The sequence below is a fragment of the Salvelinus namaycush genome, chromosome 23 (assembly GCF_016432855.1).
Source record: "Salvelinus namaycush isolate Seneca chromosome 23, SaNama_1.0, whole genome shotgun sequence".
Classification (NCBI taxonomy): Eukaryota; Metazoa; Chordata; class Actinopteri; order Salmoniformes; family Salmonidae; genus Salvelinus; species Salvelinus namaycush.
This window is the reverse complement of record NC_052329.1, coordinates 43,208,812-43,230,500: the sequence shown is the minus strand read 5'-3', so window position 1 is coordinate 43,230,500 and position 21,689 is coordinate 43,208,812. Positions and strand designations below refer to the sequence as shown.

The 21,689-nt window shown below is 42.9% G+C and overlaps 1 protein-coding gene across 4 annotated transcripts in view; it reads left to right on the top strand.

Annotated features, from left to right (window-relative positions):
* LOC120018459 (DISP complex protein LRCH3-like) overlaps positions 1-21,689 on the top strand; it is a 78,274-nt gene that overhangs the window by 24,075 nt on the left and 32,510 nt on the right. For all 4 annotated transcript variants that reach the window (XR_005472225.1, XM_038961678.1, XM_038961677.1 and 1 more), the window contains exons 3-6: positions 14,459-14,585; positions 14,757-14,862; positions 17,031-17,167; positions 17,334-17,443. Coding sequence is in view for 3 of the 4 variants with exons in the window: in XM_038961678.1 (XP_038817606.1) it covers positions 14,459-14,585; positions 14,757-14,862; positions 17,031-17,167; positions 17,334-17,443 (480 nt within the window). In the remaining variant the exon portion in view is untranslated. The remainder of the gene's footprint in view (positions 1-14,458; positions 14,586-14,756; positions 14,863-17,030; positions 17,168-17,333; positions 17,444-21,689) is intronic.

Genomic DNA, 21,689 nt, shown 5'->3' with positions numbered 1-21,689 from the left:
CTGCAGCTAGCGACTGGAACGAGCTGCAAACACACTCAAACTGGACAGTAATATCTATTCATTCAAAGACTCAATCATGGACACTTACTGACAGTTGTTGTTGCTTTGCGTGATGTATTGTTGTCTCTTCCTTCTTGCCCTTTGCTGTTGTCTGTGCCCAATGTTTGTACCATGTTTTGTGTTGCTACCATGTGTTGCTACCATGCTGTGTTGTCATGTGTTGCTGCCTTGCTATGTTGTCTTAGGTCTCTCTTTATGTAGTGTTGTCTCTTGTTGTGATGTGTGTTCTGTCCTAATTATGTTGTTTTTTTATTTATTTTTAATCCCCGTCCCCGCAGGAGGTCTTTTGCCTTTTGGTAGGCCATCATTGTAAATAAGAATTTGTTCTTAACTGACTTGCCTAGTTAAATAAAAAATGACTGCTGCGAACGTGAAGGCTGCTTGGTCTAAAGTGGAGGAGTCCTACCCTCACATCATACCTATTGGCTGTGCTGCTCATGCATTGAATCTGCTCCTCAACATCATGGATGGCATGGAAAACAATGGATACACTCTACAAGGGAGCCAAGGAAATGGTTAGGTATGTGAAGGGTCATCAAATTTTGCAGCAATTTACCTCACCAATCAAAGTTAGAAGAATAAGAGCACCACATTGAAGCTGCCCAGCAACACCTTTGTGGTGTTGTCATCATGTCTGACAGTCTCCTGGAGGGGACGGAGTCTCTCCAAGAAATTACCATATCAGTCTGCCGATATGGACAGCCACATCAAGAGGATCCTCCTGGATGATGTATTTTGGGAGAAAGTGGTAAGCAGCCTGAAACCTATAGCAGTAGCCATTGCACGGATTGAGGGAGACAATGCCATCCTGTCTGATGCTCTGCTTGCAGATGTAAGAGAAGAAATCTGTACTGCCCTATCCACTTCACTGTTGCTCCAAGCAGAGGAAACTGCAGTTCTGAAATACATCAAAAAGTGTAAAGGCTTCTGCCTGAAGCCCATACACGCCACAGCGTACATGTTGGACCCCAAGTATGCTGGCAAGAGCATCCTGTCTGGTGCAGAGATCAACCAGGTCTGTGGTGTCATCACTACCGTGTCTCGCCACCTTGGCCTGGACGAGGGCAAGGTTCTTGGCAGTCTGGTGAAGTACACTTCCATGCAAGGGCTTAGGGATGGAGATGCAATATGGCAGTCGTGCCAACAAGGGACTTTGTGGATCTGAGGCTCTTTCCCCTGTTGCCCCCATCCTCCAAATCCCACTATCAGCCGCCTCAGAGCGCAACTGGTCTTTGTTTGGGAACACACACATCAAAGCACGCAACAGACTGACCAATACAAGGGTTGAAAAATTGGTGGCCATCTGAGCAAATTTTAGGCATTTTGAGCCTGACAACAAGCCTTCCTCAACAAGGTTGGACAGTGAAGATGAGGCCGCAGAGTCTGGTGACCATTGAGGAGGTCCAGGTAGAAGACATGGAAGCCTGAGAGGAAGACAAACAAAGCTTTAGTTTCTAGACTATAATTTTACAGATGTATGTTGAAAACGTTATTAGGAGATGCGATGGATCGTTGGGGATCATTCAATATTCCATTTATTTTGTTATTCAGTAATCATCCCATGCGAAGAGTCAACACATTTAATTACAGTTCAATTCGTAACATAATTGTTTTATATTTCTATTGGAAGGATTTAATCATTTGCAATTATGGCTACTAATAATAAGGTAAAAGGCTTATGTTTCTGTCTCCATATGATATGGTAAATATATCCAATGCAAAAAAAATCTACATTTTAAATGGTATTGATATTAATTTGCATATATTCCCATTAATTCCCATGGAAAGGTTCCACTTATGAATATTCCCCAAAATGTGCAACCCTAATCCCGCCTATAGTTTACTAGGATGCACTCAACTCTATTTTTACCCCTTTTTCTCCCCCATTTTGTGGTATCCAATTGGTAGTTACAGTCCTGTCTCATCACTGCAACTCCCGTACGGACTCAGGAGAGGGGAAGGTCAAGAGCTATGCGTCCTCCGAAACACGACTTAACCACTGCTTCTTAACCTCTAACGAGTCACAAACCCGGATCCGGGATCCCCCCCATCAAAAAAGCTGACTAGCATAGCCTAGCCTAAAGCCACAGGGATATCATATAATAAAATGTTCATGAAATCACAAGTCCAAGACACCAAATGAAAGATACACATCTTGTGAATCCAGCCATCATTTCTGATTTTTAAAATGTTTTACAGGGAAGACACTATGTATTTCTATTAGCTAACCACCATAGCAAAAGACACCACTTTCTTTTTTCACCATTTTTTTCCTGCATAGGTAGCTATCACAAATTCGACCAAATAAAGATATAAATAGTCACTAACCAAGAAACAACTTCATCAGATGACAGTCTGATAACATATTTATTGTATAGCATATGTTTTGTTCGAAAAATGTGCATATTTCAGGTATAAATCATAGTTTTACATTGCAGCCACCATCACAACTCTCACCAAAGCGACTAGAATAACTACAGAGAGCAACGTGAATTACCTAAATACTCATCATAAAACATTTATGAAAAATACACAGCGTACAGCAAATGAAAGACAAAGATGTTGTGAATCCAGCCAATATTTCAGATTCTTTAAGTGTTTTACAGCGAAAACACAATTTAGCATTATATTAGCTTACTACAATAGCCAACCACACAGCAGCATTGATTCATGCACGTTAGCGATAGCGAATAAACCAGCAAAAGATATTACATTTTTCACTAACCTTCTCAAAACTTCATCAGATGACAGTCCTATAACATCATATTACACAATACATATATTGTTTGTTCGAAAATGTGCATATTTAGCGGCACAAATCGTGGTTATACAATGAATAGTAGCCAAGCTGCAAAGAAAATGTCGGGAGAAATCTTGGGAGAGGCACCTAATCTAATCAATAACTAATCATTAACTTGACTAAAAAATACAGGTTGGACAGCAAATGAAAGATACATTAGTTCTTAATGCAACCGCTGTGTTAGATTTTTAAAATTAACGTTACTACGACATACAGCGTGCGTTAAAGCGAGACCGCACCGAAATTAATGGCGGAATAGTAGTTTTACATTTTTCAACAGAACAACGAATTAACATCATAAATAGTTCTTACTTTTTGATGAGCTTCCATCAGAATCTTGGGCAAGTTGTCCTTTGTCCAGAAGAATCGTTGCTCGGTTGTAGATTGTCGCCTTCAACTTTGGAATTAGCAGTAAACATTAGCCATGTGGCGAAGACGTGTCCAACTCACTATAACGCAGCACAAAGAAATATCCGAAAATCGCAATATACTGATATAAACTGATATAACTCGGTTTAAAATAACTACATTATGATGTCTTTAACACCTATATCGAATAAAATCAGAGCCGGATATATCTAAGGCCTATAACGAGAGCTTTTCAGAATGCCATCCTGAGGTCTGTCTTGCGCCATGACGAACGTTGAAAAGAGTGCACCCCACGTTCCAAGACCCTTTATATGGCCTCAGATCTGCCTAGCAACACCATTCCAATTCTCACTGCTTGCTGACATCTAGGGGAAGGCGTATGCAGTGCATGTCGACCAATAGAATACATGCAAATTAATAAACTGACCCTGGAACAGACTGCCTGATTTCAGATTTCTCACTTCCTGACAGGAAGTTTGCTCCAACTTGAGTCTTTTACTCACAGATATAATTCAAACTGTTTTAGAAACTAGAGAGTGTTTTCTATCCAATAGTAATAATAATATGCATATTGTACGAGCAAGAATTGAGTATGAGGCAGTTTAATTTGGGAATGAATTTTTACAAAGTGAAAACAGAGCCCCCATATTGACAAGAAGTTAACACAATGCCAGCTTAACCCGGAAGCCAACCGCACCAATGTGTCGGAGAAAACCCCATACACCGTGTCAGCGTGCATGCGCCCGGCCTGCCACAGGAGTCGCTAGAGAGCGATGGGACAAGGACATCCCTGCCTGGCCAAACCCTCCCCTAACCTGGACGATGCTTGGTCAGTTGTGCACCGCCCAATGGGTCTCCCGGTCGCGGACGACTGCGACAGCACCTGGACTCGAATCAGGATCTCTAGTGGCACAGCTAGCAACTGCAATGCAGTGCCTTAGACTGCACCACTCAGGAGGCCAACTAACTAATATTGAGGGTATCTCAGATTTCAATGTTCAAAGTTTAATTGAAATACAATTAACATGAATCCACAGAAAAACCCAATTCAGAATGACTGACTTATAAACCACTATGAGATGGAATCAAATGTGAGTGACTGTGCATATCAAACGCTGGTGCTTAAATGTGCTTATGACAGTCCCATGGGATGGTGCAATGATGTCTTGCAACAAATAATCCTACCACACTAGTATGGCAGTGCAAATTCATTGTCCTCCAAGGAAAAGGGAAATAGGTTTTTGCATGCAAATCTTATGGATGTCCTGGGTTCTGGCGGCTCGCCATCCTTGGTGGAACTGAATCCATACTCAAAAAACCTGACCTGTTTTAAACAGGATCACACAATATATATATATACCATGAGTACCTTTCATATAAACATGAATATAGCTCTTAGCTTTTATCTCTTACAGGAATGAGAAAATAAAACTTTGTCAAAATGCTTTACACTTTAACTACAGCACCAGGCTCACATGAACTAAACATTAAACTAACCTGGACAATGCAAAGGACTAGCGCTTAGACCTATACACGTTTTGATATTTCAATTGATTGATCGATAACTGAGCTAAACTAAATGTTAATGGCTTGTGCCTATGCTTGGGTCAGTATGAACACTCTCAAAATGCTAGCAATAGCTTAGCTAGCCTAATCGCTGGTAGCTCGTTCTCCTTATGAAAACTCACCATATCCTGGCGTCAATCTGTCCCTCAACCCTTTCACAGCACATTTGTATAGATAAGGGAGTGTTATTATCTATTTCTCTTTTTAGTTCAGTTTTATACAACTTCTCACGACGATTTGAAACGTAGTTTTTCTTCCATAGAATGGCGATAGCTCTTCACATTCCGTTCTAGCTCCTTTTTAACATGTTGGCGCCCACTGGTGTAGAACGTGGCGCCCACTGGTGTAGAACGTGAGGTTAGGATAGGGACTAAGATCAAAACTCAATAATTCGAAAAATAAACTGCTCGTCATGCAGCTTATGACAACTGATTTTGTAATAGCTGTCAACTTTTAAATACATCATAATATGATTGGTTACTGGGATCTCCCTAGTAACGATAAATATTCAACATTAGTTGACCTGCGTTTTACATTCATTTAAAGAAAAGTCTTGGGATAGCCCGCTCCTGTCATGACAGAACAAACAGAAAATACTGTCAGCATGAGACCTAAATAGCCCTGGATAAGCACTCACAATAATGTTAGTAGCCCATGTAACTGTATTATGTAAATACTAAGTGACTTAATGGAAAAAGTAGCATTTCCCCTTCAACACGATCTTGTGGATGTCGGGGAGATGGATGTGATTTTGAGTCATTGAAGATTTATTTTGCAAATCTTTATTCCTCAGAACTGACAATGATGCACCCAAACTAATTGAGGACTTATTTTATAAGATTGAACTCCCTATTATTTCCGAAGAACAGAGGTCTCCTTAATGCCCCTTACCAAGGAAGAGATGTTTGCATTTGAGAATTTGCAAAATGGTAGGGCCTTTAGGGCCAGACGGGTTTTGTAGTGAGTTCTCTAAGGAATCCCAAGGCCTGATCCTTGAGCCATTGCTTGATATGTTTAACCACTCATTTTCAAATGACGACCTCCCTCAAACTCTGAGGGAAGGTAACATATCACTTATTCTCAAAAAGGGGAAATGCCTAGAGTCTTGTTCCTTCAACAGACCTTATTGCCCTTCTGAACGTGGATAGGAAATTGCTTTCTGAAATCCTAGCCACATGACTAGAGGACTTATTGCCACAGATCTGACAAAATGGTGCCGACAGATAGGGCTGCCATGATTCTAGTTCTTAAACTTTTTTATTTCTTACATTGTTAGCCCAGAAAATGTTATTTTACATACAGCCGAGAAGAACATTTGGATATCAGAGCGGCGGTAACTCACCAGCATTATGACCAGGAATACGACTTTCCCGACTCGGATCCTTTGTTCGTACCCCACAGGGCAATTGAGCTGATTCTAGAGGCTGACCCAAATCACCGCTGGCGGAGGAGAGGTAGTCGACTTCTAGTCCAACTCAGGAGGCAAGCACACCGCCCACCGCTTCTGAGTATATTACTCGATTTTGTTAAGTCTCTGGATAATAAAGTTGACGAGCTCAGGGCGAGGATTTCCTTCCAGGGAGACATCAGGGATTGTAACATACTCTGTTTCATGGAAACATGGCTCTCTCAGTTCATCGTGAAGAGAGGAATAAATATCTCTATGGGAAGAAGGGCGGGGATGTATGTTTTATGATTAACTGCTCATATTGTGATAACGTACAGAAACTCAAGTCCTTTTGTTCACCCGACCTAGAATACCTCACAATCAAATGCTGACCGTATTACCTCCCCAAAAGAATTCTCTTCGCTTATAGTCACAGCCGTGTATATTCCCCCTCAAGCCGATACCACGACTGCTCTCAAGGAACTTCACTAAACTTTATGCAAACTGGAAACCACATATCCTGAGGCCACATTTATTGTTGCTGGGGATTTTAACAAAGCTAATTTGAGAAACACTACTGAAGTTCTATCAAGACAATGACTGTAGTACTTGCGCTGCGAAAACCCTCGACCACTGCTACTCCAACTTCTGGGATGCATACAAGGCCCTTCCCCACCCTCCCTTCGGCAAATCTGATCACGACTCCATTTTACTCCTATAGGCAGAAAATCAATCAGGAAATACCTGTGCTAAGGACAATTCAATGCTAGTCTGACCAATTGGAATCCACTCTTAAAGATTGTTTTGATCACGCGGACTGGGGTATGTTCCAGGTTGCCTCCGAGAATAATATTGTCAAATACACTGATACAGTGAGTGAGTTTATCAGGAAGTGTATAGGAGATGTTGTACCCACTGTGATTATTAAAACCGTGGATAGATGTCAGCATTCGCGCAAAACTGAAAGCACGAACCATCGCATTTAACCATGGCAAGGGGACTGGGAATATGGCCGAATACAAACAGTGTAGTTATTCCCTCCATAAGACAATCAACATGCAAAACATCAGTATAGAGACATAGTGGAGTCACAATTCAACGGCTCAGACACGGGACGTATGTGGAAGGGACTACAGACAATCACGGACTACAAAGGTAAAACCCAGTCACATCGCGGACACCAATGTCTTGCTTCTGTACAAGCTAAACACCTTCACCCGCTTTGAGGATAACATAGTGCCACCGACGCGGCCCGTAATCAAGGACTGTGGGCTTTCCTTCTCCGTGGCCGACGGAAGACATTTAAGTGTGTTAACCCTCGCAAGACTGCCGGCCCAGACGGCATCCCTAGCCACGTCCTCAGAGCTTGCGCAGACCAGTTGGAGCTGGAGTGTTTGAACATGTTCGGAATCTCTCCCTACCCCAGTCTGAGAGACTAGTCAAGGATCATATCGCCTCCACCTTACCTGACACTCTAGACCCACAGACGAAAGATCCACAGACAATGCCATCGCACTGAACAAATCAAATCAAATTTATTTATATAGCCCTTCGTACATCAGCTGATATCTCAAAATGCTGTACAGAAACCCAGCCTAAAACCCCAAACAGCAAGCAATGCAGGTGTAGAAGCACGGTGGCTAGGAAAAACTCCCTAGAAAGGCCAAAACCTAGGAAGAAACCTAGAGAGGAACCAGGCTACGAGGGGTGGCCAGTCCTCTTCTGGCTGTGCCGGGTGGAGATTATAACAGAACATGGCCAAGATGTTCAAATGTTCATAATTGACCAGCATGGTCAAATAATAATAATCACAGTAGTTATCAAGGGTGCAGCAAGTCAGCACCTCAGGAGTAAATGTCAGTTGGCTTTTTTAGCAGGTCCGGTGAACAGGTCAGGGTTCCATAGCCGCAGGCAGAACAGTTGAAACTGGAGCAGCAGAAAGGCCAGGTGGACTGGGGACAGCAAGGAGTCATCATGCCAGGTAGTCCTGACGCATGGTCCTAGGGCTCAGGTCCTCCAAGAGAGAGAAAGAAAGAGAGAAGGAGAGAATTAGAGAGCATACTTAAATTCACACAGGACACCGGATAAGACAGGAGAAGTCCTCCAGATATAACAAACTGACCCTAGCCCCCCCGACACATTAACTACTGTAGCATAAATACTGGAGGCTGAGACAGGAGGGGTCAGGAGACACTGTGGCCCTATCCGATGATACCCCCGGACAGGGCCAAACAGGAAGGATATAACCCCACCCACTTTGCCAAAGCACAGCCCCCACACCACTAGAGGGATATCTTTAACCACCAACTTACCATCCTGAGACAAGGCCGAGTTTCGTCCACAAAGATCTCCGCCACGGCACAACCCAAGGGGGGGCGCCAACCCAGACAGGAAGATCACGTCAGTGACTCAACCCACTCAAGTGACGCACCCCTCCTAGGGACGGCATGAAAGAGCACCAGTAAGCCAGTGACTCAGCCCCTGTCCCATGTGGACAAAAGGAATACCAATGTAAGAATGCTGTTCATTGACTATAGCTCAGCATTCAACACCATAGTACCCTCAAAGCTCATCATTAAGCTCGAGACCCTGGGTCTCAACCCCGCCCTGTGCAATTAGGTTCTGGACTAATTGACGGGCCGTCCCCAGGTCGTGAAGGTAGGAAACAACACCTCCACTAAACTGATCCTCAACACAGGGGCCCCACAAGGATGTGTGCTCAGCCCCCTCCTCTACTCCCTGTTCACCCATGACTGCGTGGCCATGCACACATCCAACTCAATCATCAAGTTTGCAGACGACACAATAGTAGTAGGCCCGATTACCAACAATGACGAGACAGCCTACAGGGAGGAGGTAAGGGCCATGGGACTGTGGTGCCAGGAAAATAACCTCTCACCCAATGTCAACAAAACATAGGAGCTGATCGTGGACGTCAGGAAACAGCAGAGGGAGCACCCCCCTAACCACATCAACGGGATCACAGTGAATGTGTAAAGCTTCACGTTCCTCGGCATACACATCACGGACAAACTGAAATGGTCCACCCACACAGTGTGGTGAAGAAGGCGCAACAGCGCCTCTTCAACCTCAGGAGGCTGACTACATTTGGCTTGGCACCTAAAACCCTCACAAACTTTTACAGATGCACCATTGAGAGCATCCTTTCGGGCTTTACCGCCGCCTGGTACGGAAACTGCACCACCCACAACCACAGGGCTCTCCAGAGGATGGTGCGGATTGCCCAACGCATCACCGGGGGCAAACTACCTGCCCTACAGCACCTGATGTCACAGGAAGGCCAGAAAGATCATCAAGGACAACAACCACCTGAGCAACTGCCTGTTCACCTCGCTATCATCCAGAATGTGAGATCAGTACAGGTTCATCAAAACGGACCGAGAGACAGAAGCTGTTTTTCAATCTCAAGGCTATCAGACTAGCCATCACTAGCACGTTAGAGGCTGCAGCCCTATATACATAGACTTGAAATCATTGGCCACTTTAATGTTTACATTTTGAATTACTATTCTCATATGTTTCTACTGTATCTTAGTTTATGTCGCCCAAATACTTTTAGATTCTTAATTCCATTCCTTTTCATTTGTGTGTATTGTTGTGAAATTGTTAGATATTACTTGTTAGATATTACTGCACTGCTGGAGCTGGAAACACAAGCATTTCGCTACACTCGCAATAACATCTGCTGAACACGTGTAAGTGACCAATAGCATTTGATTAGATTTTTTAATTGTAAAAGGGGACCAAACTGGCTTCGTTAAGGGCCGTAACTGATGTAATAATGTCAGGCGTATCTTAATGTTATTCAAGACTACCAACGAATGCTGCTAGCCTTACTAAGGACTAATAGCTTCTCCACACACCGAGGTACCAGACAGGGCTATCCTTATTCCCCTCTCCTGTTTACGCTCAGAATGGAACCATTGGCCGAGGCCATCAGAGTAACGCCTGCTATACAGGGTCTGCTCATTGGTGACGTTCGTCAAAAAATAAGCTTGTATGCTGATGTTTTGATATTCATCTCGAGCCCCGAGACTTCAATTACATCTCTTGTTAATATTATTGAATTATTCAGTGTATTTTCAAGCTACAAGATTAATTTAACAAAATCAGAGTCTATGCCACTTGGTAGTCTTAGCTCTGTACCTACTACCGCTCCCCCATTTCCTTTTAAATGGTCTCCTTCAGGTTTTATGAATCTGGATATATTCGTAACTCCCAAATTCCAGCAAAAGTATAAAGCTAATTTTGTTCCCTTATTTGACACAATAAGACAGGATCTGGAGCGCTGGAACTCTTCTCTGATTTCATGGTTGGGTAGAATATCCCTATTGAAAATGAATATTTTACAACGACTACTCTACCCAATCCCAGAATCGCAGACATGTTTTTAGCCCCCCCTCGTCCTCTCCTCAGTGTCTTAAATGTAGAAGTTATACAGGCACCCTAACACATTTATGGGCATGTTTCAAATTACAATGGTACTGGTCTAATGTTCTTTAAGAAATTGAAAAATAATCTAATTAACGGACATATACACACAACTGTGCTACATCAGTGTTGTCATCAATAGCCAGGGGAAAATGATCAACCTGATTGAGCCCCTCCAGAACAATCCTATGCACATCATCCACCAGTGCATGGACATGGCGGCCTGCTGTTGATGCAGACAGGGGCCCCGGTTTGACAGTCTCAATTATACTATCCATAGACTTGTCCGTAGCCAATTCCACCAAAGCTGTCACCATGCACTTTTTAAACACCTCGACGTCTGTGAAGGGCATGTTGTGTTTGGTTAGAACCCAGGACGCTTTTAATGGAGGCACTTGTGACCTTCTGTTGTTGGGTCAGGCCACAGAGGAGGATTCTGCTTCCGTGTGCTAACTCTTACATTTTTCTACATCATGCCTCTCTCTGGAGTGGGAAGACCACTGAAAGTACCATGCTTAGATTCATAATGATTTGTGAGATTGAATTCTTTGCAAACAACATTTTCATTGCAAATAACCCACAGGCTTGGCATCGGAGAAAGGTGGTAAGATGAATGCGTATCGCTGTCCATTCAACCCTTAAATGTCGATTTTTATTCTCCACCTTTTGATACTTGAGATTAAAATTTCCTCTTGCTAGCTTCTTAGGGATCAGCGTCCTGTCAACGGGACCGCTGTAAATCGTGCAGAGCCTGATCGCAGATTTTAGAGAAACAACAAATTTTGGTAGATTTAAGTGTCTTATATCGGCTGAAAGATTAAATTATTGTTAATATTAAAAAAATTAAACCATACATTCCTTAAACTTAAACTTTTTATTCTCCATCTTTTGATGCTTGAGATACATTTTTTTTTTTTTGTGTGTGTAATCAGAAAAAAATTATTGCCATTGAATTTATGTTCTCGTCAGAAGTGTGTAGAGTAGGCCTATTAATTGTGCTAATATTATATGCCAATTATTTTCTGGCCCACCGACTATTAGCTCAGAAAACATTTGGCCCAAGGCCAAACCTAGTTGATGAACGAACCCTGATGTAGAGCGTCATTGTACCATCTAAACCAATGTGAAATACACTATATATACAAAAGTATGTGGACACCTCTTCAAATGAGTGGATTCCGCTATTTAAGCTCAATTACTTATAACATGGCACCGTCATTGGATGCCACCTTTACAACAAGTCAGTTTGTCAAATTTCTGCCCTGCTAGAGCTGCCCGGGTCAACTGTAAGTGCTTTTATTGTGAAGTGGATACGTCAAGGAGCAACAAATGGCTCGGCCGCAAAGTGGTAGGCCACACAAGCTCACAGAACAGGACCGCTGAAGCATGTCCTATGTTGTAACACTCACTACCGAGTTCCAAACTGCCTCTGGAAACAACGTCAGCACAAGAACTGTTCGTCGGGAGCTTCCTGAAATGGGTTTCCATGACTGAGCAGCCGCACAAGTGTCGCCTGGAGTGGTGTAAAGCTTGCGGCCATTGGACTCTGGAGTGATAAATCACGCTTTACCATCTGGCAGTCTGATGGATGAATCTGGGTTTGGCGGATGCCTGGAGAACGCTACCTGCTCCAATGCATAGTTCCAACTGTAAAGTTTGGTGGAGGAATAATGGTCTGTGGCTTTTTTCATGGTTCGGGCTAGGCCCCTTAGTTCCAGTGAAGGGACATCTTAACGCGACAGCGTACAATGACATTCTAGACGATTCTGTGATTCCAACTTTGTGGCAACAGTTTGGGGAAGGCCCTTTCCAGTTTCAGCATGACAATGCCCCCGTGCACAAAATGGGGTCCATACAGAAATTGTTTTTTTCAAGATCAGTGTGGAAGAACTTGACTAGCCTGCTCAGAGCCTGACCTCAACCCCATCAAACTGCTCAGGCATTACAGCAATATGGTCCATATATCAATAGAACACGTTGTCATCCCTACTGACTCTGATCTGGCAGACTCACTTAACACATACTGTGTTTGTAAATTATGTCTGAGTGTTTGTGTGCCCCTGTCTGTCCATAAATAAAAAGAAGGGAGGAAAAAGAACATTGTGCTGTCCGGTTTGCTTAATATAAGTAATTTGATGTATGGCTTTTACTTTTATAAAATTGACAGTTGAGTACTTTCTCCACCTTTACACTTAAGTACATTTAAAACCAGATACTTTTAGTCAAGTAGTGCTTCACTGGGTGACTCACTTTTAATTGAGTCATTTTCTATTGCTTTTACTCAAGTATGACAGTTGAGTACTTTTTCCACCACTGATACTCAGGCCCTCGCATACCTGAACATATGGTGATAAACACACAGTAGAGTAAATTCTGATGTACACATCTATTTACAAATTTGACATATGTGGTAGTTAATTTCTGCATTACCAAATGAGGAGAGTTACAAACTTCACACACCAGTCAGAGTTATACTTAAACTACATCTTTAATAATAAGAGCTTTGCAATAGCATTTGACTTTCAATGATGCACCATTTCTAATGAACCATTGAAAGTGACAACACAAAAGTACAAATATCTTTTATAGCCAAGATACACCCCTCTCAACCTACATGACGAACCACAGATATTAGGAGCACTTCACAAAGGGACTTTATAATTGAGAAAGGAGTATCCCATAGCCAGATAACATTCGCTATAAATTTCCGTTCAGTTTGGTCCCTAAGACGAGGTTCTAATCCCGTTCTTGGTACTTCATAGCACAAAAACACCATCTCATCCAATGGCATAAATCAATTGTCAACTCTAGATACGCCCATCTCAAGTAAACCCCCTCTTGACCCCACTCCTGTACAAGCTCACTGAAGGGAGTGAGCCTCTAGGTCATACACTATCCCAGGATAAGTGCAACATCAGAGAGGACATACAATGGTTCCAGACACTGCCATACACTTCCCCCCAATGCCAAAGGAGGGAGTGAATTGCACACAGACATTGTGGAGACAAGTAATTGGTTCCCCCTTAATCACGCCATCCCTTCACATGGTTTAACAGATACATTCACATATGAAGACAATGTTCCATCCTGTCCTCTTCCCTTTCTGATATTCTGCATAGCACCAGGGATATGTGAAAGATAAGCCTGACCTCTCCCCTCTCTGGGCCCCAAGTGACTGAGCCCCAGCTGAGGGAAGAAATGCAACTGCCAACACTAGAGTCCAAAGAAATACATTCTAATAGACACGTATATCACATAAACATATTATGCAATACAAGCATTATAACATAATCTTGCAATTTTCCACGACATAACACTTGTACACTTAACCGTAGAAAGACGGCCTATGCATGCATACTACACACACACCTGTGTAAAGATGTGTGATGCTTAAAACAGATGGTCAGCATCCCAAAGGCACCCTAATTCCCTATAAAAGTAGTGCACTAAATATGGAATAGTGTGTCATTTGGAACGACACCCATGTTCATTCATAAACTAATATTAAAGCGATCTGTTTTGGGCATAGAGAAACTGCACAACATATCTGATAAACAGGTTTGAAAGATTTTTGGTCTGTAACATCAACCTGTTTGGTAAGAAGTATTCCCAGACAATAGCAATAGAATGTCAAGAACATCATTGAACATTGTAACTTTGTTTAATAATAATCAACATTTGCCATCTTGCCAGTACACTTAAGAAAACATCCACCATCACAACTATTTGAATGGACATAAATTTACTAAACTTTAGTCAAAAACATCTCTTACATTTTCTCTCCGCCCTCTCTCCTGTTGGTCTTTTTTTCATCCGGATTTCAGTCGAAACCAGTTGTCGACCCTGCCCAGCCCGGTGTGCAGTCTGCCGTTGAAAGTCCTGATCGCCTGTAACAACAAGCTGGTCTCCCTTCCCGAGGAGCTGGGCCAACTACTACAGCTCACAGAACTGGTCAGTACGGACAGACGCACACAGTTAGGGCTTAATTGGCCGTGGGTTTTAATCACCATGTTGATTTGCCGTTTTTTTCCCCCCTTATTGGTGGTCTTTTTGTGTTGTGGTTTGATTACCGTTTATCCAGGCCATCCTTTTAATCTCCTCTCTCCTCATCCCTCTCTCCAGGACGTGAGTTGTAATGAGATCCAGACACTCCCTCCTCAGGTTGGTCGACTGGATTCGCTGCGAGACCTTAACATCCGCCGCAACCACCTGGCCCGCTTGCCCCCAGGTCAACACACACACTCAACCACCTGGCCCCACACAGTGTCTGCACTGCTCAACACACACACACACACACCAGTGGCGCTCAGTGTCGTTTAAGATGAGGATTTCTTTTTATGAGCATGGCCTTATTTCTATTACAGCATGTTGGATGACTCCCATTCATATTCCATTCACCCAGTACAACGTATGTGCACACAGGCCGAGAGACAATTTGAGGTGACAGTGACATTGAATACCGCTTTTCACACTCTTGCCTGCATCTAGCTGATATAGGGTGTAATCATTAGTCCAACAGTTGCAAAAGAGTTTCTATTTGACAAATTCAGATATGTTTATCCCCGTTTTGTTCTGTTTGCTTCTGTTTAAGAAACGTTTTTCAACAGAATCGGCGGAATGAATAGAGTTCACTCTCATAACAGCCACGTTGTATTCTTCTTCGCTTGAGAATTTCAATGCACAACAAATCAGCTGTATGTGACCAGGAGAGGAAAATAAACTTTCTCAGCCAAACCTCTACAAACAGCCTACATCATTGTCACCATATTAGCGAAAGTAACGTCATGGTCACCATAGGTAATATAACTAATGTGTTAGTAAACCCGCCACAATCATGCAGTAACGTTAGTAAGTCAGTAAGTCAGTAAGCAGTTACACCGGCGGGCCCCGGTGGCAATAAATTAGTAAAACCAAAAGCTTACCTTGACTTGGAAGAGTTCTTGGAAGAGGTTTGACTATCCAAGAGTTGTGTTGGATAGTCATAGCCAACTAGCTAACATAGCATCCCTCTGTTTGAGCAGGGTGTTTCAGTAAGCTGAACTAGTTAGCTGCTTTTTTTTTCACTTTCAATCTCTCTATTTCCCTCTTGCTTCTTCTTAACTCTGGAAGAAATTAATTAGTTCAAAACTGTAAAACGATTTTCTTTCTCTCTCTTTTGAGTCAACTACTCACCACATTTTGGTGGGGTGGGACGGCAGGTAGCCTAGTGGTTAGAGCATTGGACTAGTAACCGGAAGGTTGCAAGATCGAATCCCCGAGCCGACAAGGTAAAAATCTGTCGTTCTGCCCCTAAACAAGGCAGTTAACCCACTGTTCCTAGGCCGTCATTGAAAATAAGAGTTTGTTCTTTACTGACTTGCCTAGTTAAATAAAGGTTAAATAAATCAAATTGTATACACTGCAGTGCTAGCTAGCTGTAGCTGTATGCTTCAGTACTAGATTAATTCTCTGATCCTTTGTTTGGGTGGACAACATGTTGGTTCATGCTGCAAGAGCTCTGATAAGCTTGAGGACGTCCTCCGGAAGTTGTCATAATTACTGCGTAAGTCTGGAAGGGGGTGAGAACCATGAGCCTCCTAGGTTTTGTATTGACGTCAATGTACCCAGAGGAGGACGGGCGCTAGCTGTCTTCCGTCAACACCATGGTGCTACCCTAATGCGTGCTGTATATTTAGTATAGTTTTATCTAAAAAGGAAAACTTTTGAAATGCTATACAATTTATTTTGTATTACATTCACCGAGGAGGATGGTCCTCCACTGACACACACACACACAACCACCTGGACCACACACAAAAGTATATTTCGAAAGAAAAAATAAAATAATAATAATTGCTTGATTAGATAAATCTGGAATGTTAGAGCTTGACAACACACGTTGGGGGGGGGGGTTAAATAAGAAAGATCAGGATTTAGTTGACCCATATTTAACCCCCCTTTTTTGGGCACTAAACTAGATCCATTAACACTGAGTATAGAAAACAGTAAGAGCCCCTGCTGTTTTTATGACATATAATGACCTGGTGAAATCTGATCCCCTTATTGATGTAACTTGTTAAATCCACTTCATTCAGTGTAGATGAAGGGGGGGTTTAAGAAGGATTTTTAAGCCTTGAGACAATTGAGACATTGATTGTGTATGTGTGCCATTCAGAGGATGAATGGGCAAGACAAAATATTTAAGTGCCTTTTGTACTGGATATGGTAGGAGGTTCCAGGTGCACCGGTTTGAGAGTCAAGAACTGCAGCGCTGCTGTTTTTTTAATGCTCAACAGTCTCCCGTGTGTATCAATAATGGTTCACCACCCAAAGGGCATTCAGCTAACTTGACAACTGTGGGAAGCATTGGAGACATGGACTCTTAAAGTTTAACCTGTGTGTCCTATGTCCATACAGAGCTGTCTGAGTTGCCCCTGGTGCGTCTGGACTTCTCTTGTAACAAGGTGACATCCATCCCTGTGTGTTACCGCAACCTGCGCCACCTACAGAGCATTGTGCTGGACAACAACCCACTACAGAACCCACCTGCACAGGTAACACACGCACACAGTCTGACTATACAAACACACCTTTTGCTCCTAGTCAGTGACTAGGAAACACTCTCAGCTTGACTACGGTTGACCTGCACCACACGTGTTAATATAACCTAGTGAGACTGTTCCTTCTATTGTCATGTGTTTCTTTCCCTGTCATTCCCAGATTTGTATAAAGGGGATGATCCATATATTTAAGTATCTGAACAATGAGGCCAACAAGACTACACCTGAGCTTCCAGACTACGACAGGAGACCCCTCCCCTTCGGATCCTGGTGAGACACACTTGCACACACACGCTTCCACTGCCAGTCTTGGAAGCAGCTGTGTGCAGAGGAACAGCTGGAGAGAGGCAGAAAGAGGGGGCACTCTTTCCTCTACATCTCCCTGCTCCTGTCTTTTTCTGTCAGTATCTCTACTTTAATCTCTCCCTCACAATTGTTATATTTTCTGCTCTACAATCTCTCATGCTTTCTCAGAGCCCTCTGTAAATGTTAATAGGTACTTTACTAGAAACTGTTTGGGGAGGAGAGATAGAAATTGAGATCAATGGGAAGTGAGGGAGTGTTAAAAAGAAAAGGTAGAAAGGTGGGTAGAGTTTACGAGGGCAGCACAGCTGAAAGGGATAGTTTATCCATTGAGTTGAGAATGGGAGGTACCATAACAACAACCTTGCAAACACTCAGATATACAAAATGAATCATGCTCACTGGATCCCAGGGGTGTATTTCGTAGAAACCAAGCAGGTCAAAACAGGTCAAACCTGAATTTGTCCAATAAGAAAACTCTGCATGTCCTTGCAAATAATTTTCCATTTCAAAAAGTTTTGCGACAGGTAGGTGTTGTGGACATTCTTACACAGGGACACTCAGTCAAACTTAAATTAATCATTGTTTATTATCAGTGCGCTGGAGAGGTTCCAACAAACTTGATGCACCATAGTGAACGTCTGTCAGGAGCACTAACCTGGCAGTCCCGTTTAGTTCCCTTTATATAGGCATATTTCATAGAGTTGGTTCCGGCATTTCTGGCACCGTCTCCTATCTTAACTTAAAGAACATGTTCTGGGCGTTCTGCCAAATAGTTTAAAGGAGGAGGTCATGACGGCCCCTCATATCTTTACCAGGCTCAGGCAGGAACCAAGGAATGTGTATGACACCGAAGACAAGATGCGCAAAGTAACATTTCCTTTACATAAGCTAGCCACGCAACTCACAAGTTTATTTATCCAGACCTGCATAGTCACCCTAGTACAGTTTTACACACACACCTTTTCCCTTCAGTCACATAATAAACTCAGCAAAAAACAAACCTCCCTTTTTCAGGACCCTGTCTTCAAAGATAATTCGTAAAAATACAAATAATTTCATAGATCTTCCTTGTAAAGGTTTTAAACACTGTTTCCCATGCTTTTTCAATGAACCATAGACAATTAATGAACATGCACCTGTGGAACGGTCGGTAAGACATTAACAGCTTACAGACGGTAGGCAATTAAGGTCACAGTTATGAAAACTTGGGACACTAAAGAGGCCTTTCTACTTACTCTGAAAAACACCAAAAGAAAGATGCCCAGGGTCCCTATTCATATGCGTGAACGTGCCTTAGGCATGCTGCAAGGAGGCATGAGGACTGCAGATGTGGCCAGGGCAATAAATTGCCATGTCCGTACTGTGAGACGCCTAAGACAGCGCTACAGGGAGACAGGACGGACAGCTGATCATCCTCGCAGTGGCAGACCAAGTGTAACAACACCTGCACAGGATCGGTATGTCCGAACATCACACCTGCGGGACAGGTACAGGATGGCAACAACAAGTGCCTGAGTTACACCAGGAACGCACAATCCCTCCATCAGTGCTCAGACTCCGCAATAGGCTGAGAGAGGCTGGACTGAGGGCTTGTTGGCCTGTTGTAAGGCAGGTCCTCACCAGACATCACCGGCAACAACGTCACCTATGGGCACAAACACACCGTCGCTGGACCAGACAGGCAATAAGTGGTCTTTACTGACGAGTCGAGCTTTTGTCTCACCAGGGGTGATGGTCAGATTCGCGTTTATCGTCGAAGGAATGAGTGTTACACCGATGCCTGTACTCGGGAGCGGGATCGATTTGGAGGTGGAGGGTCCGTCATGGTCTGGGGCGGTGTGTCACAGCATCATCGGACTGAGCTTGTTGTCATTGCAGGTAATCTCAAAGCTGTGCGTTACAGGGAAGATATCCTCCTCCCTCATGTGGTACCCTTCCTGCAGGCTCATCCTGACGTGACCCTCCAGCATGACAATGCCACCAGCCATATTGCTCGTTATGTGCGTGATTTCCTGCAAGACCGGAATTTCAGTGTTCTGCCATGGCCAGTGAAGTGCCCAGATCTCAATCCCATTGAGCACGTCTGGGACCTGTTGGATCGGAGGGTGAGGACTAGGGCCATTCCCCCCAGAAATGTCCGGGAACTTGCAGGTGCCTTGGTGGAAGAGTGGGGTAACATCCTCACAGCAAGAACTGGCACATCTGGTGCAGTCCATGAGGGGGAGATGCACTGCAGTACAGTGGCCACACCACATACTGACTGTTACTTTTTATTTTGACCCCCCTTTGTTCAGAGACACATGATTCCATTTCTGTTAGTCACATGTCTGTGGAACTTGTTCAGTTTATGTCTCGGTTGATGAATCCTATGTTCATACAAATATTTACACATGTTAAGTTTGCTGAAAATAAACACAGTTGACAGTGAGGATGTTTCTTTTTTTGCATACAATGCATTTGGAAAGTATTCAGACCCCTTCCCTTTTTCCCCATTTTTGTTACATTACAGCCTAATTCTAAAATCTATTAAATAAGTGTTTTGCCTCATCAATCTACACACAATACCTCATAATGACAAAGCGAAAACAGTTTAGAATTTTTTGCAAATGTATTACAAATAAAATTAACAAATACTTTTTACGTAAGTATTAAGACCCTTTGCTATGAGACTCGAAATTGAGCTCAGGTGCCTCCTGTTTCCATAGATCATCCTTGAGATGTTTCTACAACTTGATTGGAGTCCACCTGTTGTTGTAAATTCAATTGATTGGACATGATTTGGAAAGGCACACACACCTGTCTAAGGTCCCACAGTTGACTCTTTCTAGAGCTGTTTGCCTGGCCAAACTGAGCAATCGGGAGAAAAGGGCCTCAGTTGGGAAGGTGACCAAGAACCCGATAATCACTCTGACAGAGCTCCAGGGTTCATCTGTGGAGATGGTTGTCCTTTTGGAAGGTTCTCCCATCTCTGCAGCACTCCACCAATCAGGCCTTTATGGTAGAGTGGCCAGACGGAAGCCACTCTTCAGTAAAAAGCATATGACAGCCCGCTTGGAGTTTGTTAAAAGGCACCTAATGGACTCTCAGACCATGAGAAACAAGATTCTCGGGTCTGATGAAACCAAGATTGAGGTCTTTGGCCTGAATGCCAAGTGTTACATCTGGAGGAAACCTGGCACCATCCCTGCCATAAAGACTTGATTGGTGGTGCTGCAGAGATGGTTGTCCTTTTGGAAGGTTCACCCATCTCCACAGATGAGTTCTGGAACTGTCACTGACCATCGAGTACTTGGACACCTCCCTTCTCCCCTGATTGCTCAGTTTGGCCAGGCGGCCAGCTCTAGGAAGAGTCTTGGTGGTTCCAAACTTCCTCCATTTAAGTATGATAGAGGCCACTGTGTTCTTGGGGACCTTCAATGCGGCAGACATTTTTTATTACCCTTCCCCAGATCTGTGCCTCGACACAATTCTGTCTCGGAGCTCTATGGACAATTCCTTCAACCTTATGGCTTGGTTTTTGCTCTGATATGCAACTATGGGACCTTATATAGACAGGTGTGTGCCTTTCCAAATCATGTCCAATCAATTGAATTTACCTCAAGTGGACTCCAACCAAGTTGTAGAAACATCTCAAGGATCATCAATGGAAACAGGATGCACCTTAGTCTCATAGCAAAGGGTCTGAAAACGTATAAATAAACAATTTAATTTTTTGCATTGTCATTATGGAGTATTGTGTGTAGATTGCTGAATGTAGATTGCTGAATGTTCCATTTTAGAATGAGGCTGTAACGTAACAAAATGACAAAGTCAAGCGGCCTGAAAAGTTTCCAAATGCACTGTAGATACTAGAGGTCGACCGATTATGATTTTTCAACGCCGATACCGATTAATCGGACGATTTAAAAAAAAATATTTAAAAAATTATAATAATAATAATATATATTTTTTTAACTTTATTTGTAATAATGACAATTACAACAATACTGAATGAACACTTATTTTAACTTAATATAATACATCAATAAAATGAATTTAGCCTCAAATATATAATGAAACATGTTCAATTTGGTTTAAATAATGCAAAAACAAAGTGTTGGAGAAGAAAGTAAAAGTGCAATATGTGCTAACGTTTAAGTTCCTTGCTCAGAACATGAGAACATATGAAAGCATGACCATCTTGAAAGCATGACTAAAAGTAAAGCGCAGC